Source organism: Acomys russatus, chromosome 7 (assembly GCF_903995435.1).
Source record: "Acomys russatus chromosome 7, mAcoRus1.1, whole genome shotgun sequence".
NCBI classification, from domain to species: Eukaryota; Metazoa; Chordata; class Mammalia; order Rodentia; family Muridae; genus Acomys; species Acomys russatus.
Window position 1 is genome coordinate 7,189,572 of NC_067143.1, and position 17,683 is coordinate 7,207,254.

At 50.1% G+C, this 17,683-nt stretch overlaps 1 protein-coding gene across 2 annotated transcripts in view; it reads right to left on the minus strand.

Annotated features, from left to right (window-relative positions):
* The window catches only part of Ptpn5 (protein tyrosine phosphatase non-receptor type 5), a 57,784-nt gene that overhangs the window by 10,494 nt on the left and 29,607 nt on the right, over window positions 1-17,683 (minus strand). For both annotated transcript variants that reach the window (XM_051148569.1, XM_051148568.1), the window contains exons 4-7: window positions 2,788-2,981; window positions 2,124-2,228; window positions 1,803-1,886; window positions 1,186-1,427 (exon numbers count right to left, since the gene is read on the minus strand). In XM_051148569.1, coding sequence (XP_051004526.1) covers window positions 1,186-1,427; window positions 1,803-1,886; window positions 2,124-2,228; window positions 2,788-2,981 — 625 coding nt within the window. The remainder of the gene's footprint in view (window positions 1-1,185; window positions 1,428-1,802; window positions 1,887-2,123; window positions 2,229-2,787; window positions 2,982-17,683) is intronic.

Below are 17,683 nucleotides of genomic sequence, written 5' to 3' on the forward strand. Positions count from 1 at the left end.
GGAGCTCACTGCTCTGCTTAGGCCTCTGTCTGCTCCTACCCACAGTGGGGGTGCGAGGGCAGGTGTGTGTGTGTGTGTGTGTGTGTGTGTGTGTGTGTGTGTGTCCCTGCCCCAAAAGCTTAACCCCAAAGCAGTCGCTAATGGCCCTCCCTTAGGCTCTGTTGAGGAAAGAGGCCCCCCTGGGGAGCCACCTGCTAAGGCGAGGCTCAAGCTCAAGATAGGCACAGTGTCGCTGGGGCCGGTGGTGGCGCACGCCTTTAATCCCAGCACTTGGGAGGTAGAGGCAGGTGGATCGCTGTGAGTTCGAGGCCAGCCTGGTCTTCAAAGTGAGTCCAGGACAGCCAAGGCTACACAGAGAAACCCTGTCTCGAAAAACAACAACAACAATAACAACAAAAGAGCACAGTATCAGCCCTTAGCAGCACAGTCCTAGAGTGAGACTGTCACTGGGTTAAGTGCATCTCAGCTAGGAGAGGGGCTAGCGTGCTCAGCGTCCAGGGCAGGAGGGAGCCCAAGGGGTGCTGGCAGCAGCCAACTTCATCAGGCTCAGTGTCTAAAACACCAGGACCAGGAAGATCCCCATTACATAGAAAGAGACATCGCATTTCAGCAGGGCACTAACACTGTCCAGGCTTCCACTATGAGTATTGCCTAGGTCTTCTGAGTCTTTATCCAGTATTTTCTATGACATTCTGTGGGCAACTCAAACCAGGTGTAAGCTGGCTTCCTTAGCTGTAAACTGACGGGGCCACTACCTCCTAAAGCACACTCATGGAATACTATGGGGGCACTCTAGGGAAGTAGGGTTCCCTGCCCTAGAGGTTTTGGGAAAGACTACGTACTGTCCCTTAGTCAGGTTACAAGTTATGAGGAACATGGGTAAATTCAAGGCATCAACGAGCCCCATATAAGGAAACCAACCCTGACTTTCTCAAGCCAAGGAAAGCACAAGTATGTCTATGTGCACACCTGAACGGGACTGTGTGTGCTTGGGAAGGAGCTGTATTTTTTTTTTTTTTTTTGGTACCCTGATCAACAGTCGTCACTGGAAAAGTACCCGTCTACACATGCTAAGCTGGGAGGATAACCCTGTCTGTACACTATACCACGAGTTAGGCGCCTATGCTGTAAAAGAGGCTGAGAATTTGCCATCCCGAGGCCCTCCCCCTTCTCTGCCCCTCCCACCTCTCCTGCAGACCCATGGACTTGACAGTCAACGAGGTGGGGTCAGTCTCGGGCTTGATGTCCATCACGCAGTCGAACACAGGTGTCTCGGGCACCGCGTCCAGGTCCAGGAAGTCATCTTCTACCTTCTCCTCCATCCACTCTGAGTAGGTGAAGGAGGGCTGGCGGCTCACTGACTGGCGCCTGTCCTCTGGGGGCAGTGGGGCGGGTGGCTCTGGGGGTGCCTTGAGGAGGTGCCACACCTGGTTGGGAGGATACAGCTTCATGGAGTACCGCTTAGGGGTTGTGCCATCTGATGCTGCTCAGAGCAGCCACATTCTCCTGGCTCCTACATGTCAGGTCCGACCCCCCACCCCTCATTTTCCCTTCTCCATCCCTGGTTTCTTGGGGATTTAATTCTTCTCGGTGGAGCCTGGGGTTCTTTCTGCCTCAGCCCTTTCTCTCAGGCTCAGCCAGGTCTAGAGAGGAGCCTCTTGCTTTCAGGAGGCATGCTGGCTGAGGGCGACAAGCCCATCTTTGCCCTATTCAGGATCCAGGTCAGGTGGATCTGGTGGGAAGCGGGGCTTTAGAGGGAGGGAAGGGACGGCACTGAGGCTGAGGACAAGCAGACACCTTACCAGGGTGGGGATGATGACCAGGCCCACAGTCAGAGAGACCAGCAGCAGACTTGGGATCCCCCACGTCCCAGAACCCAGCCAGGCCTGGGGAACATCAGACAGAGAGGTCAGTGCATGAGGGCTTGGAGGAGGGCAGTGCTCTTATCTATTTTATCCTGGGTCTGGGTGGGATGCACACAGAAGGCCTTTGGGTTCTTGGGAGCATCTCTTGAACTCAGATGCCCCAGTTGGGTGTTGTGAGGGTGGGAAGGGGAAGCCCCAGCTTAACCCACTCCACCCCACGATCCTAGGAGGGGGGGAGTCTCCCCAGAGTTTACTCACCACAGGTCCCAGATGGTTCACCAGTGTGAGCGAGGAGATGAGGTCTGTGGTGTTCTGCAGCCAGGAGTGGCCATGGCCACTGAGCCAGAGCACCCCACAGGCGAGCTGGGGCAGTCAGGGGGGAAGACTGAGCGTACAGCTGTAGCTCTTTGCCCCTATATTGCCCTGCAGGGCTCACCGGCAGCCCGAACCTGGGCCCCCAGGAAGCTCTCAGACAGGGCAGCAGAGGGAAGGGCCATGCATGTACCCAGAGGAGAGACCTCAGCACTCTTTGGGAGAAAAGCTAATCGTAGGCAGCTTAGACAGAGCCCTTCCCACGGGAGACCCCACCGGTACACACAGAAGGGAAGTCTCCCAGAAAGGCCTCCTTAGACAGGAGGCCCTCAGAGAGAACTCAGTAGGATGAGGGGCTCATGGACCAGTGGTCCCTGTCTTCTGAGTTGGGCTATTAGGGTTAGCGGGATATGAGGAGCTTACTTCCTGAGACTGGAGTTCAGACGCCAGCCCTCCCTTGAGACTGGTCGTGAAGGCTGGGAGTAACTGAGGCCACCAGATAGGCCTTCGTCCCCCAGCCTCCCCAGGCATCTATCTTGGGGAGAAGTAAAAGGTCGTTCCTCAACCCACCCTCTCTTCAGGCCAGGGGCGAGGCCTGTGACATCCTTACCAGGAACTGAGAGGCAGCAAAGAGGCACAGGCCGCTTCTGACGGTGAGGGAGTGGCTCCCAGTGCCTTGAGGTGGCAGCTTCTGAGCTGGCTCAGAGGGCGGTGAGGGTGACGGGGGTGGTGGCATCTCTTTCTGCTTGCTGGGGAGTCCTTCAGCCTCGTCCAGTGCTTCCATCTCTACCGGCTGGGGAAGGCCTACGGAAGGAGGGACAGGAGGGCTTGGTGACTCTGGCCTCTGCCTCTGATCACAGGGCTCTGCCGACCTATGGTGGTCTGGCCCCTTTCAAGGTTGCTGTGCCTTTCCTCTCAATCTGGGCTCAGTCAGTGAGGCTCCACTCCCAGCAGCCTTCCTCGATTCGCAAAGCAATATTCACCTACCTTCGTCAGAAAGAGCTACGTGTGGGTGGACAAATTATTTCTCTTTTATTTCTGCAGTAAGAGAGTTAAAATGGCAGGGGGTTTTCAGAGTTAATACCGTTGTATTTACGCAGCTTCATTCTTTTCCCATTTCTTAAGGAAACAAAAACAACTACCTCAAACTCAATTAAAAAAAGCAAGGATGAAAAAAAAAAAAAAAAAAAAAAAAAAAGAATATGGCATACGGCATAAGCAGGCTGTGACCCTGAACAACCCACCCACTTCTGCTCTCCAGAATTTCTTTTGTGGTATGTGCTCCATGTGGGGTTGGAAGGCTGAAATCCTGGGGTGACTATGGCTTTGCCTTCCCCCCACCTTGAGACCCCTCCCACACCAACTGTGAAGTGGAAGTCAGGGCACCGTGGAGAAACATTTTGCTGAGAAGGATCGATAATGGCTATCTATCTGGGGTCTAGCTCTGCTCTGACGACAATTGGTATGACCTAGGGGACTTGGTCTTTGAACCTCAGTTTCCCCATCTGAGAAATGGGGGTTGGGCTCAATGTTAGCCCCTCTCTTTTAAGAAAAATCATTATTTTGAATTATACATAAGTAGTTAATGTGGGTGTTGGCACATGAGGGCAGGTGCCCAAGGAGGTCAGAGGCATTGGATCCCCTGGAGCTGGAGTTACAGATGGCTGTGAGCTGCCTGACGTGGGTGCTGGGAACTAAACTCGAGTCTTCTGGAAGGACTGCAAGTGCTCTTAAGCACAGAGCCATCTCTCCCCACACCCTACTCTTTCTCTTCTTAGGAAGAAGTTCTAAGGTGTTTGTGTGTGTGCCTCTGCCAAAGGGTAACTTTTTGAAGTAGTCTCTCTTGTTTCAGTTGTGGTGTGGCAGGTGTTCCCAGAAGATTCTCCTTCCTGTCTTTTTCTCCTCCCTCCACTTAGAAAAGCTGGGATGCACGCCTTTAATCGCTGCACTTGGGAGGCAGAGGCAGGTGGATCACTGTGAGTTCTATCTACAAAGTACTCACCAGGACAGTCAAGGTGACACAGAGAAACCCTGTTGTGAAAAACCAAAAGAGGAAGAGGAAGAAGAAGAAGAAGAAAAAGAAGAAAAAGACAAAGAAGAAGAAGAAGAAGAAGAAGAAGAAGAAGAAGAAGAAGAAGAAGAAGAAGAAATAATGCTGGAATGGCATATGCATACGAGATACCACATTCAGTTTTTCTGTTTTTTTTTTTATATAATTTATTTATTTTTATTTTAGTGTGAGGGTGTTGCCATTGGAACTGGTATTATAGACAGTTGTGAGCTGCCATGTGGTGGCTGGGAATTGAACCTGGGTCCTTTGGAAGAGCAGACAGTGCTCTTAACCACTGAGCCATCTCTCCAGCTTCCACATTTGGATTTTCTATGCAGGTTCTGGGATTGAACTCAGGCTGTTAGACTTGCATACTCATCCTCTTGGCCTCCTCCTGCCCTCTTTCTTTCTTTCTTTTTGAGGCAGGGTGTCATGAAATGCAGGCCGATCTCAGACTTACTATGTAGTTGAGGATGACCTTGAGCTTTTGATCACACCACCCCCCTGCAACCCCAAATACTATAGTTAGAGGTGTGTGCCCCCATGCTTGGTACTGGGGACCACACCCAGGGGCCTGGTGCAAGCAAGGCTACCCCTTTACCAATTGCGACATGTGTCCAGCCCACCTCTGCTTTTCTAACTGAGTCCCTTACACCTTGTCAGGGCCAGCACAGGTTGTCAACCAGTGCTCTGAGTGCCTCTGTCTGTGCCTGCACAGCAGGGACTCTGCCCTATCCTGATCCTGGAGGCTGCTTTTCCATCAAGACTATTCAGAAAGAGTCCCATCCCCAACACGCTGACTAACATCCGAGCCTCTTGGTATGTCATGGGAAACCAGGAGGAAAACAGCCTCCTTGCTGAGTTCCAGATGTTGGAGATTCCCACCCAAACTCAGGTCAGGATACCGCCCCAAGGAAAGCGCCTGATAAAATGCATGTGCACAGCTGGGCAGGGCAGTTGGGATGGGGCTGTGGCAGACAACAGAAGCCAACACAGCTGTATGTGTGCTCAGCCATTCACTCAGCATTTACCGAGCCTCTCACCGGACTTAGGGCCACAGGGTTACACACGAACCCTGGTCCTGGAGATGCCTTGTCAAGAGCTCAGGCTCTTTTGCTACCAGTAGCACTCAGGATGGTTCCTTGCCGCTGTGGTCCAGCCACACCCTGGTAGCCCCTCAGGTACTTTCCTATTCCTTCTACCTAGAATATTCCTCCAACACCCTGTCCCCTCCTTAACCTCTGTATATGTCACCTAGGAAACCCCTTTTCATCTTGTAATTGTCAATTAAATGTCACCGGAACTCAGTTCCGCCCCATTACCCATGCCACCCCTCCATATTACCACCCACGGCAAGGTACCTTGGCATGGCTCTGTTCTGAATGCTGCATACATCGTTAACTCACTTGTTATTCACAGCACCCCTAGGAGGCTGGTACTGCCACCACATCTCCCTTTTTTCAAAGGGGAGATGAGGGGCAGAGTGGTCAAGAGGTCCCTCCCTCAGCCCCTCCCATCCGCCACACACAAAAGGTGACCTGTTTGGTAAGTAAGTGGAAGGGGTGGATTCAGTCTGAGGCGCTCACTGTGGTTTGTAAAATGACTTGTAGAACGTCACTGTCCCTGTTCACCTACAAGTCCCTGAAGGCAAAAAGTGCTATCAGTTTGTTTGTTGGCATGTAGATTTTGATACACATTGACTGGGTGAGTGCTTGATGGACAGATGAGATTATTTCCCACCCTGTTTCTTTTTGTTTGTTTGTTTGTTTGTTTGTTTGTATGGTTGAGACAGGTGTAGCTCTGGCTGGCTTGAAACTCACTATGTAGATCAGGCTGACCTTAAACTCAGAGATCGTCCTGTTTCTCAAGTGCTGGGATTAAAGGTGCACAGCACCCTGCCTGCCTCCTCCCCCTCCCTCTCCCCATCCCCTCCTCCTCTTCCTCCTCCTCTTCCTCTTCCTCCTCCTCCTTTGCTCAATAAGGGCGTGGGGTGGGGAGATAATATATACTTTGCAAAGATGCTATGAAGACTTTAGATAATACAGATAAAACTGTATGCTCCCTGACACTTTGTAGGTATCTGGTAACTGGGAGATGTGCTTGGTACTTACACAATTCTATACAATTCTTGCTTTGGAATGAGTGGGTCCTAGCTTCATTGGAAAACCATAACAAATTAATGCGCTGGTAGAACCTAAGAAGGAAGGAGGGCAGCTCACCCACGGTGGGCACAGCTGGTGACCACGAACCTCTGTTTGGTCCTGGGTGCAAAGAGAAAGAAAAAGCCGCTGCAAGGGAAGCTGGCTTCCACCTTAGTAGGAGGGCGATTTCTCAGGGGCAAGGCCCCCACGCACACATTTGACAGTGATGTCATGCAGGGAGGGATGGGAGGGTGCAGGCCAGGGCCACTGGCTTCTCTGTCCAGTTCAAGCTGTAGCTCTTCAGTCACGTTTCCTCCCCGGGCACTTTCCTGTGCATATGTATGCACAGGGGCTTGAACTGGAATTTTGTTCTCCTCTGTTTCTAAGCTCAGAGGGCAACAACACATTAGGTTCACAGAGATTGGGGCCTTGTTGCTTTCTTTTAAAGATTCTAGACACGGAGGCATATCTGTACTCATTTTGATACTGAAATTTTTTTTTTCCCTCCCTCCCAAAGTTTCGAACCAATTTTGTGCTTTCGGGAAGATGGGTGACACTTTTCCTGTGGCTTTGCCCTCGGGGTTACATATGCTCCCGGCTCAGAAGCAGGAGACTTGCCTGCAACAAGGCATCATGCAGCCATTGTGCTACGACTCGGCGGATGAATATTTAATAACACGGGAAGAAAGTTTGGAGTATGAAAGATGAGGTTATGATGCAGCATGATTTTATTGGCCTTAAAATGTAAGAAAAGGTAAATGTGCTTAGAAGAAGATGGACCACACCTGATGATGCACACACTGGTAGTGTGATGATCGGACACATACGGAGTGTTGACAACAGTTTTTATTTACTTACTGAGAAAGGGTAGCCCGACTGGCCTAGAACTCTCTATATATACTAGGCCAGCCTTGAACTCACAGTGATTGACTTGCCTCTGCCTTCCAAGTGCTTAGAGCAAAGCTGTGTGCCGCTATGCCAATCATGGGGCACTGGGGGAGAGGTGGGGGAGTGAGATGAGAGGTGATTTTATTTATATATCTTAGATTCCAATATCTATCTATCTATCTATCTATCTATCTAAACATTTGTAGCAAGAAAGAAATTCTTTTTAAAATTTTTTGAAAGATTTATTTTATGTATATGAGAGCTGTATCTGTGTGGATACCTACATGCCAGAAGAGGGCATCAGATTACATCAGAGGCAGGGCGTGGTGGCACACACCTTTAATCCCAGCCCTCGGGAGGCAGAGTAGGTGGATCACTGTGAGTTTGAGGCCAGCCTGGTCTACAAAGTGAGTCAAGGGCAGCCAAGGCTACACAGAGAAACCCTGTCTCGAAAAACCAAAAACCTAAACCCAAACCCAAACCCAAACCCAAACCAATACGAAATCACATTAGATGTGATGGTTGTGAGCCACCATGTATGTGGTGGCTGGGAATTGAACTCAGGACCTCTGGAAGTGCAGGCAGTGCTCTTAACCAGTGAGCCATCTCTCCAGCCCCAAGAAAGATATTCTTAAAAAGAGACAAAAATTCTGAGTTTAGGTCTCTCGACTCCTCAAGTTTCAGGTGCTGACTCCACACATGGAACCATGGGATATGTAGAACAGTGGTACCCTAACATGACAGCCACACAGACTGCCCGCAGGCCCCTCTAAGGCCCTGTGGTCATTACATTTGTATGTAGGAGACAGCAGACCAACAGCTTGTTTATGGTAGGGGTGAGAGGGCAACAGGCTGATTGGGCCCTGAATGAAGATCTCAGAGACAAAGATAGAGGCTTTACCTTTTTTTTTTTTTTTTTTTTTTTCTTGAGACAGGGTGTCAGGTATTACAGACTGGTTGCAAACTTACAGTGCGGCCGAGGATAAACTTGAACTTCCAATCCTCCTGCCTCTACCTCTCAAGTTCTGGAGTGACAGACATAACACTGCACCTGATTTGATATGGTGTTGGGGAGCAAGCCCAGTCTTTGTGCCTTCTAGGCAGGCATTCTGCCAACCATGCCGTGTAACTCTAGCCCAAGGCTCTGCATTTAAAGAAAAGACTCTCCGGGGTTCTGATGAACCAAATGAGGAAATGTACCAGGAGATGGGCAGATATACATCTTTCACAGCAGAACATTATTTAAAATCATTTTCTGGGGCCAGCTAGATGGCTCAGTGCATTAAGGCCCTTGCCACCCAACTTGGTGACTTGAGTTTGATCCCTGAAACATGTATAAAGGTGGAAAGGAGAGAATCAACTTGACAAAATTGTCTTCTGACCTCTACAGGTGTCATGGCATGTGTGACCCCCCCAATGCCTCTCCCCCTCCTTCACTAATGATAATAATGACAATATAAAAATTAAAAAAAAAAAACTGGGGTATCAGGAAGATTGCTCAGCGGCTAGGAGAACTTACCACTCTTTCAGAGGACCAGAGGTCAGTTCCCAGCATTTACATTAGGAGGCTCACAATTACCTGTAATTCTAACTGCAGGAGATCTGATTCATAATTCTGGATTCTCCAGGCACCACATGCATGATTGTTGATATATACAAGCATATGCATAAAATAAAAGATAAAAATCTTTCTACAATTAAGAAATTACTTTCTGGACACAAATTATCAGGTTAGATCACACTATACTGTGCATATGGTCTGGAGGGGGTTCCATGGGCCTCCAAATAAGGAGCCCTGATCTCCAGGGGTCCGTAGTGGGGATCCCTGACAGACAGTGGAAGAAACTGCAGACACAGAGGCTGCACTGGCATCCCAGCCCTGACATTAGCCTCTGCTCATTTGTGTGTGAACCCAGGGCACGCTTACTCTCCTGCCAAGCACTCGGGCTGCAACGGTTTGCTTCCCTACCACTCAATAAAGACTTGCTGGGTGCCCACTTTGCCGACCACAGGGCCAGGCTCTGGTAATTTAGCAGTGAACATACAGGCCTGCCTGTGAAGATGCCGGGGTCCTGGCCTTTTGAGGGGGGTGAAAGGTTTTTTTTCCCTCTCAGGTGAAGAAACTCAGGCTTAGAGACGTTAAGCACATTTCTCAAGTACATGCAAACCTCAAATTTGAACCTAGGGCTTAGGAGAGGGCATCTGCAATACAGGTTGGGAGGATGGTGAAAGCTTGGAGGCTGAAAAGAGGGGCTTTAAATATGTGGAGACCTCAAGCCCTATCAGCTGTCCTGGGGTGCCGGTGCAGTCTTAGCACATCATGGCTGGCAGATGGATCCTGAGATACTGAGTGGTATTAAGGGGGGGGGGGCGGGGGAGAGGCATGATCCGTAAGCCATGCCAAAACATCTGAGATCCTGGGTAAAGCGTGAAGGCAAATGGCCTTCGGGTGTCATCAGGAGCATGTGAGGACACACTGATCTCTCTCTTGTACCCCAGCTCTCACATTGCACTATTCAGTTCTGCAGCTCCTCTGCCTGGGGGTTGGCGCCGTGGAGCTCCAGAACCACCGAGGCTTCCCAGTGACTCACCTGCCTGCTCCCAGCGGCAGCTCACCATCACTGGCTCAGCCTATTCCTGTGTATGTGTGGAGGGAGACTGTCCCACTCAGCTTTTCTTCCTCCTCAGAGTGGCCAAGAGTGACTGGCCAGCCAAGCCTATGATTGCCAGGAGACCACACCCACCTAAGCATGGCATGTAGTCCTGGCCAGGCTTCCCAACCCTGGGACAATTCCAGGGAAGGCTATCTGGCTCCGCTAGCTAGTTTCTCTGAAAAGACTGAAGGACAACTTGGGGACATGGCTTGCCCAAGGTCAACAGGTAGCCAGTGGCAGAGCCCATGATGATGGTGGGGTGGGGTGGGGGTGGAGGGTGGTGGGGGCTGGAGGGGGTTGCCTGCTAACTTAAGCACTCTGAGCAAACAGACCCACACCCTCCGGCCCTGTAAGAGAGCATTTCTTATCATCCAAGCTGGTTTTGAACTCTTCACGGAGCCAAGGATGATCTCCCAACCCTCCTGCGTCCAGTTCCTGACTCCTGGGATCACAGATGGGAGCCACCATGCTGAGCTTTGGAGACACAGTTTCCCACATGCCGGTGTAGCTCCCAGAACTGTATGAGCAATGACTGTCAACCCTCCCAACAACTCAGGAAACAGAGTTGCTCAAGTGTGTGTGTGTGTGTGTGTGTGTGTGTTGTGTATGTGTGTGGTGTCTGTGTGGTGTGTATCTGTGTGTGTGTGGTGTGTGTCTGTGTGTAGTCTGTGTGTGAGTGTGTGTGTGTGTGGTGTGTATGTGTGTGGTGTCTGTGTGGTGTGTATCTGTGTGTGTGTGGTGTGTGTCTGTGTGTAGTCTGTGTGTGAGTGTGTGTGTGTGTGTGGTGTGTAGTGTATGTGTATATGCGTGTATATGTGTGTGTGGTGTATATAGGTGTGGTGCGTGTGTGTGGTGTGTGTGTGTGTGTGTGTGTGGTGTATATGCGTGTATATGTGTGTGTGGTGTGCGTGGTATGTGTGTGCACGTGTGGTGTCTGTGTGTCTGTGTGTGGTGTGTATGTGGTGTGTACTTGTGTGTGTGGTATGTACATGTATGTGGTGTGTGTGTGTGTGTGTGTGTGTGTGTGTGTGTATGTGTTATTCATGCATGCCAGTGCAGTGGGGTTCCAGGAGCACCAGGAATCCTGGCTCCCCAGAACACCTCTCTCTGCCTCATCAGTCCTGCTAGCTAGCGAACACCAAGACCAAGAGGCCCACAAGATGAAGCAGGACAGCAGGTGCCGAGGGGCAGCACGTCTCAGCACGTCTCTCCACGTCTCTCCTGCGTAGTAAGCTGGCTGAGGGCAGACCTGCACCTTGTATCTGTGTGCATTGTGTGTAGAGGCCAGAGGCCAACATCTGATGTGCCTCAGGTGCTGTCCACTCTATTGTTGGAGGCAGGGTCTCACTGATGAGGACAGACAGGCTGGCCAGTGAGCCGCAGGGACCTCCTGTCTCTGACTCCCAGCAGGTGGGTGGTGGTGGATGACAAGTACATGATGCCATCTTTTTAAAATTTGTTTTTGTGGATTCTAGGGGGTCCATACTCAGGTCTTTGCACTTTCTGGAGTGAGCTATCTCTTCGGCCCCAGCCTCCACATCTTCTTCGGCACGCAGGATGGGGTAGACTAAGAAAACAGAAGATTCTGGGGCCAGAATGCAGGTGCTCACCATTTTCAGCCCCGTGGCTTGGGCAAGGGGTACAACCTCTCTGTGGTTGTTTGAATGAGAGTAAATCCTCAACAGTCCCTTCATCAATAGGTGGGGTCGATGCCCTCATCCCAAGCAGAAGGGATGCCAGGCGGGGAATGGAAACCCTATGTAGTGTTTTCTGGCTTCTTGTATGAAATTTGGCTGCCTGGTAGGGAGACTTGAGTGACCTCTTACAGGCGCTGATGGCAGAGGTAACGGGACTGTCCTTTTATAGTACCAAAACCAGAAAGACGTTCGAGAGAAAGTGGCTTACCCAAAGCTGTCACCATGGTTGGAAGGGTCAGGACACAGACCCACGAGGCCTGGCACCAGCGCCTGTCGTCTCATCCTGGCTCTGCCACTTAACCTAGACAACTCCTTCTTCTCTTTCTTCTCCTTCTCCTCCTCCTCCTCCTCCTTCTTCTTCCTCTTCCTCTCCTCCTCCTCCTCCTTCTTCTTGTGCTACTTTTGCCTCTCCTCCAGGACATAGAAGGCAGGGTGGGGCCAGGCCTCCCTAGATACTGTCAATCACACTCAGAGGATGGGCTTTTCTGGCCAGGGAGACCCTTAAAGTAGCATTGGGGCCAAGACGATCGGAGGGGTTTGCAGGTCAAGGATACCCAAGGCTTAGTTTGTGGTGGGTGCGCATGCCTCTGACCACTGCTCAGAAACATCAGAGTCTGCTCTCTGGAAGGGGCCCAGTGGGGGACAGTGCTTGAAAACTCAAGGAACTTGAAGGTAGTGCTAAGGCCAGACCCAGTCTGTCTTCTGGGCAGGAAGCTTCTTGTAATGGCTCGAAGTCCAAAGATTTAGAGTCCTACAGACAGAAGCTTGAGGCCCAGCTTTGCCATTTGCTAGACCCTGGATAAACACTGTGGCCGTGTGACAATCCGAACCTAGTCCTCCCCTAGAAACCAGATGTTCACTCTCTCATAGGACTTCTAGGATACCATGAGGCAAAATTGCATAAATGGTTAGCACAGTGCCTAACATGAGTGCTCAACAGACGGTTAGCCAGAGGTAATAGATGAGGTGGGCGACAAGTGGGGTGGGGAGGCAGGAAGTGGTAAAGATTTCCTTTCATGTGCCAGCTGAGTCTCCTGGAGGACAAGGAGCGAGGGAGAGCGAGCACCCCACCTGGATGTGGGCTGGAGCTTTGAGATCGCTGGCTGAGAGCTGGGGTCAGCAGGTAGAATGGGCAGAGACTGGGGGTGGGTGAGGGAAACAGCAAGGCTTTATCTCTGCCAGTTAATTAAATCCAGAATGATAACAAGGCTTTCAAAACAAAACGCAGCTCAAGCACACCTTGGCCGGGGATATAATGGAACAGTTCTCGGTGAAACGGCAAACAAGCTTTGCAGCTGCTTTCAAAGGCTCAGCGCTCCGTGCTTCTCTGGAGTGGAGGCTCCAAACTATGAGGGTGAAAAGCATCAGTGAGGCCCTGTGAGTATATTTTCTGCCCCAGGCACCATGCTAGGAACCAAAGGAGCAGACATCAGAGACCCCAGGGCGATGGGGAACTAAGCGTGAAGACAGAGGGAGTATGAGAGCTTCCTGTTTCACCTTCTTATTTCTCTGAGGTCCATGGATAAGAGTCTTGTGCTTTATTTTTGAGAAGAGGGTCTCATATAGCCTAAGGTTGGCCTTGAACTCATCATGTAGCTGAGGGATGATTCTGAACTCCTCACACTCCAGGGTTTATCTCCTGAGTGCTGGGATTACAGGTATGTAATCCCACCACACCCTGGCTCTGAGGTTTGTCCCCAAATTCTCTTACTTAGCTCTCTCATTGATGAGACAGCGAAGAGGTTTTACAGGCACTGTACAGAGGTAGCCTTAAGAACTGGGCGCTGAAGTCTCACAGTGGTGGCAGGCCAAGTCCTAGCTTGGAGTTCTTTAGCAGTTTCAATGACATGACCTCAGAAATCCAAATGCACTGCTTTCTATTGCTTTTATCTTAGGATGAAGAACAAAAGTCCTGGCCGTGGCCAGTAGGAATGGCCTAGCATGCTCTGGCTCCTGTGTGTCACCTCAGGCCCCACCTGCCACATCTGCTTCCAGGTTCTCTGCTGAACTGGCCTGAAACCAGAGTGGTGTGCTCCAAGATGCAAAGCTCAAAAGACATTGCTACGTCGTCTCTGAGTGTTCTAGCCTGCTTTCTGCTGCTGTGACAAACACCACGACTGAACGCTACATGAAGAGGAGAGGGTTGACTTCATCTTACAGCTTACAGTGCATTACGGAGGGAAGTCCAGGCAGGGACCTAGAGGTGGAGGCTGAAGCAGGTCTCACAGGAGCCGTATGGGGCTATCCTGAAGGACTGATGTTGGCTTGCCCATGCTGCTCACTGGCTGGCTCCCATGGCTTGCTCACTTCATTTTCTTATGTAGTCTAGGACCACCTGCCTCGGGTGGTGTCACCCACAGTGGGTGGGACCCTCCCGAAATAATCATTGACCAAACCGCCCACAGAGAGTATGGTGGAGACAATCTCCCAAATGCGATTCCTTCTTCTCAAATGACTCTAGTCTGTGTCATGCTGACAGAAAACTAGCCACCATGGTGAGAGAGGCGAAAGGCCATATTTCTTACCTGTGCTATTGATGGTAAAGTGAGGGAAGAGATGCGCCTGCGTGCCCGTTGCCGGGGGAGGGGGGTGTGGGGGATGAGAAAGGCCAAATGCTCGGGGACATATTTGCATCCATGAGGAGCAAAGGATCGACACACACGGCATCATGGTAGAGTTTAGAATCCCTTACAATACCAAGTAGCAAACAGATCCAACACAAAGCATGAACGTTTCACTGAAGATGAAGCAACTAACTGCCCAAGAAACTCACAACAAGTTGAAAACACCCTAAGCAGACATGCATTTATCCCACTTGACCTACTGACCAGCAAGCATAGCAATCCGGCAGACCCTCCGTGATTTACCTCGGTGATTTACCCCTGTGATCTGACTGACTGGAAGCCTCGGCTCACTGTTGCTGAGCCCAGCATCCTGTTGGTGTAGCATACTGTATGCTGCTAGCCTGGGAGGAGATCGGAATTTCAAGTTCTTTTTCTACTGCTTTGCCTTCAAGTCAAAAAACCCTTTAATTCCAACCACTGTAAGTCATGGGTCATCAATTTAATACGTGCACGCACACACACACACACACAATATGAAGTATTGACATTGTTCAGCAAGGGGAGGAAGAAGAACGGACATTAAACACATGAATACGTATAGAAGGCACAGCAAGTTCCTGTGAAGAAGCCTCTCCACCTCCAAGGAAACCAGAAACCAAAACACTGAACTAACAATTGGTCCAGTGTCTAAAGAGAAAGACAGCACAGGAGCCTGGGCCCTTTGTTCTGCCTCCGAAAGCCTGGAGGTCTGAAGAGAGAGCCTGCTTAGGAGTCAACACCTCCCAGGAGGAAAGGCTCATGGGTTTGGTTGCCGCATAGATGGCTGTCAAGGAGCCTTTGGCTCGCCTCTTCCCCGAATGGGCTCATGAACGTGACCTCTGAGTCATTTTGCTGGTTTTCTAGAAGGAAACAGGATTCTGTGTTTTGGGGTAAGCTGCCTCTTCAGAGATTCCATAGGATTAACTAGCCCTCATTAGGATTCGCGGGCTTGGGCCAACCCCAGGTGTGGGGTCCGCCAGCAGAGCAAGCAGGGGTAGGGGTGTCCCCCACCAGTTACAACTACTGTTGAACTAGCATTTTTGGAATGGTCAATCCTTTTGTGTACAAATGATTTTAGAAAGTGCAGAGACTACCTTTAAAAAAAAAAAAAAAAAAAAGAACAAAGGAAACCAAGCCTTCCACAATCCCACCACACCCAGGAAGATGCTGGTTTCACTTTGATGTTCTTTTTGGAATTTGTCTCTTTTTGTAAGTGGACTTTCCCCCTACAGTTCATTGGCATACCCTGATTCAACTATGTTGAAAGATGGACATTTTATATTCAGATCTTAAAGGCAATGGCACACCAGCTCATATATACAACTACATAGAACCTAACTCGGAAGTTGAACGTTGAAAGATGCAGAGAAGGACGCACACTGACACATCCTGGTGTGTTGAAGACGAAGCTGGTTGGAGGATGATAGCTATATCAGGCTTTATTAAACACTTTTCACATTTAGTTATTCAACTTTTAATCAATATGGTAGCTAGCTCCCATGGTGGCCCTCAATGTCCCTGGCATTTACAACCCTGTGCAGTCTCTCCCACATACTAACTACGTTAGGCTGTGTGGCCAAAAGCACACAGCAGAAGTGAAGACATATCACTTCTAAGGTAGGGTGAACAGACACTGTGACTTCCATCTTGGGTGCTCTCTCCTGCGTGGCATGTTTCCTGGAGTCATTCGCACAGGGGAGCCAGCATCCTTATTGGGTAACTATGGAAGGGTCAGCTTGGAGGGAAGTTGAGACCGAAAGGCTGCGGGCTTCTGAGGCATGCTATAGCTTGTGGGTGAGCTTAGACAAAGTGGATGTTCAGTCTTAGTTACGTTTCGAGATGACTGTATAATGGCCAACATTCTGAGATGTTCTGAGAGGCTGAGCCGGAACCATAAGCCCTTTAATTCATCCCTGGGATCCTGAATTAAAAGCATAATAAGATGGGCCGAGCGGTGGTGGCACACGCCTTTAATCCCAGCACTTGGGAGGCAGAGGTAGGCGGATCTCCGTGAGTTCGAGGCCAGCATGGTTACAGAGTGAGTCCAGGACAGCCAGAGCTACACAGAGAAACCTTGTCTCAAACAACAACAACAACAAAACCCCAAACAAAACAAAACAAAACAACAACACCCCCAAAACAAACAAAAACAAAAGAAAAAACAACATAGTAAGATAACAAATGTTTTAAGCGGTAATGTTTTTGGTAGCTTGTCCAACAAAATTTTCCTTACGTGTTGCCTTCTCCCTTTCTGAGACGACAGACTTCCACAACAGGCTGGACTCACATTGTGTGCTGGCAGGCCTGAGAGGCTGGGTGTGGCTATGATGGGCCTTGTTTCTGGCTTCTAAGACCATTGGTTTGGGCTGCTCAGGTGGGCAGAGGGTGGAACTGGGTTAGGTGGACACAAGAAGTACAATCCCATAGGGCCTTGTTGTGATAGAGGAATGGTATTTAAAAAAAATCATGTTTTCAATTAATTCAGTACTTATTTTGAGGTATGTTTGCCATGGCATGTGTGTGGGAGTCAGAGGTCACGTTGTAGGAGTGGGCCTCTCATTCTATCATGTAGCTACCAGGGATTGAACTCAGGTCATAAGATTTGGCAGCAGGCATCTTTATCTGACAATCTATCTTGCTGGCCCAGAAATGGCCTTTTTTGAAGCAAGGTGACAGTTAAGGAGAGTTTGGCAAAAAGATAACCTTTCTTAACAGTCACAGTCAGCCACAGCCTGGGTGGGGCTGACAGACATTTAGAGGTGTGAAATGATTTGTGGAGGACCCCAAGCTTTAAAAGGAAGAGCTCAGATTCATATCCAGGCCTGAACCTAACAATCAGAAAACCAATGGAGAAGAGCATAGATTCTGGTTTACAAGCTCCAAGAACATACCAGCTCACGGTGGGCCCCCTAACTGCTATGTGAAAACCGACGTCCCCATTTCCCAGCGCAGGGGAGTGACCCGAGGGCTAGAGTGGGGCTGGAGCTTGTCCTTGTCCACCTACAACAGTGCCACCTAATGCCTGGGCAGACTTGCTCAGCACTGCCATCATACCAGGAAAACGGCTCTTGGTTTGGCCTTATTGTTGGTGGGCTCTGCTTTCCTCTTTGACTTGGTAGCCTTCTCACAGGTGAGGGGTCCACAAAGCCAAGGAAACATTTATGTCCGCTTTTCTACTCAAAGGTTCTCTGGATGTACTGGCCTGAGCCTGCTTGCTGAGCATGGTGTTCTCTTGTCTTGTTTTCTGGTGAGCAACACACTGTTGCCTGCACTTCTCGTGGGTAGCAGGTGTGTCCGGAGCTCAGATGTGTGGGTGAGAGGTGCTCTGGCACATAAGTGCATGTGAGCATCCCTGCAGTGGATGGAGCCAGCCAGGCTAGTTTTGGCTTTCTCCAAACCTCGCATTTTAATGCAGAATGCCAAGGAGTCATAATTCTATCCTGGCATAACTCATAAGTATGCACCTGGCTTTC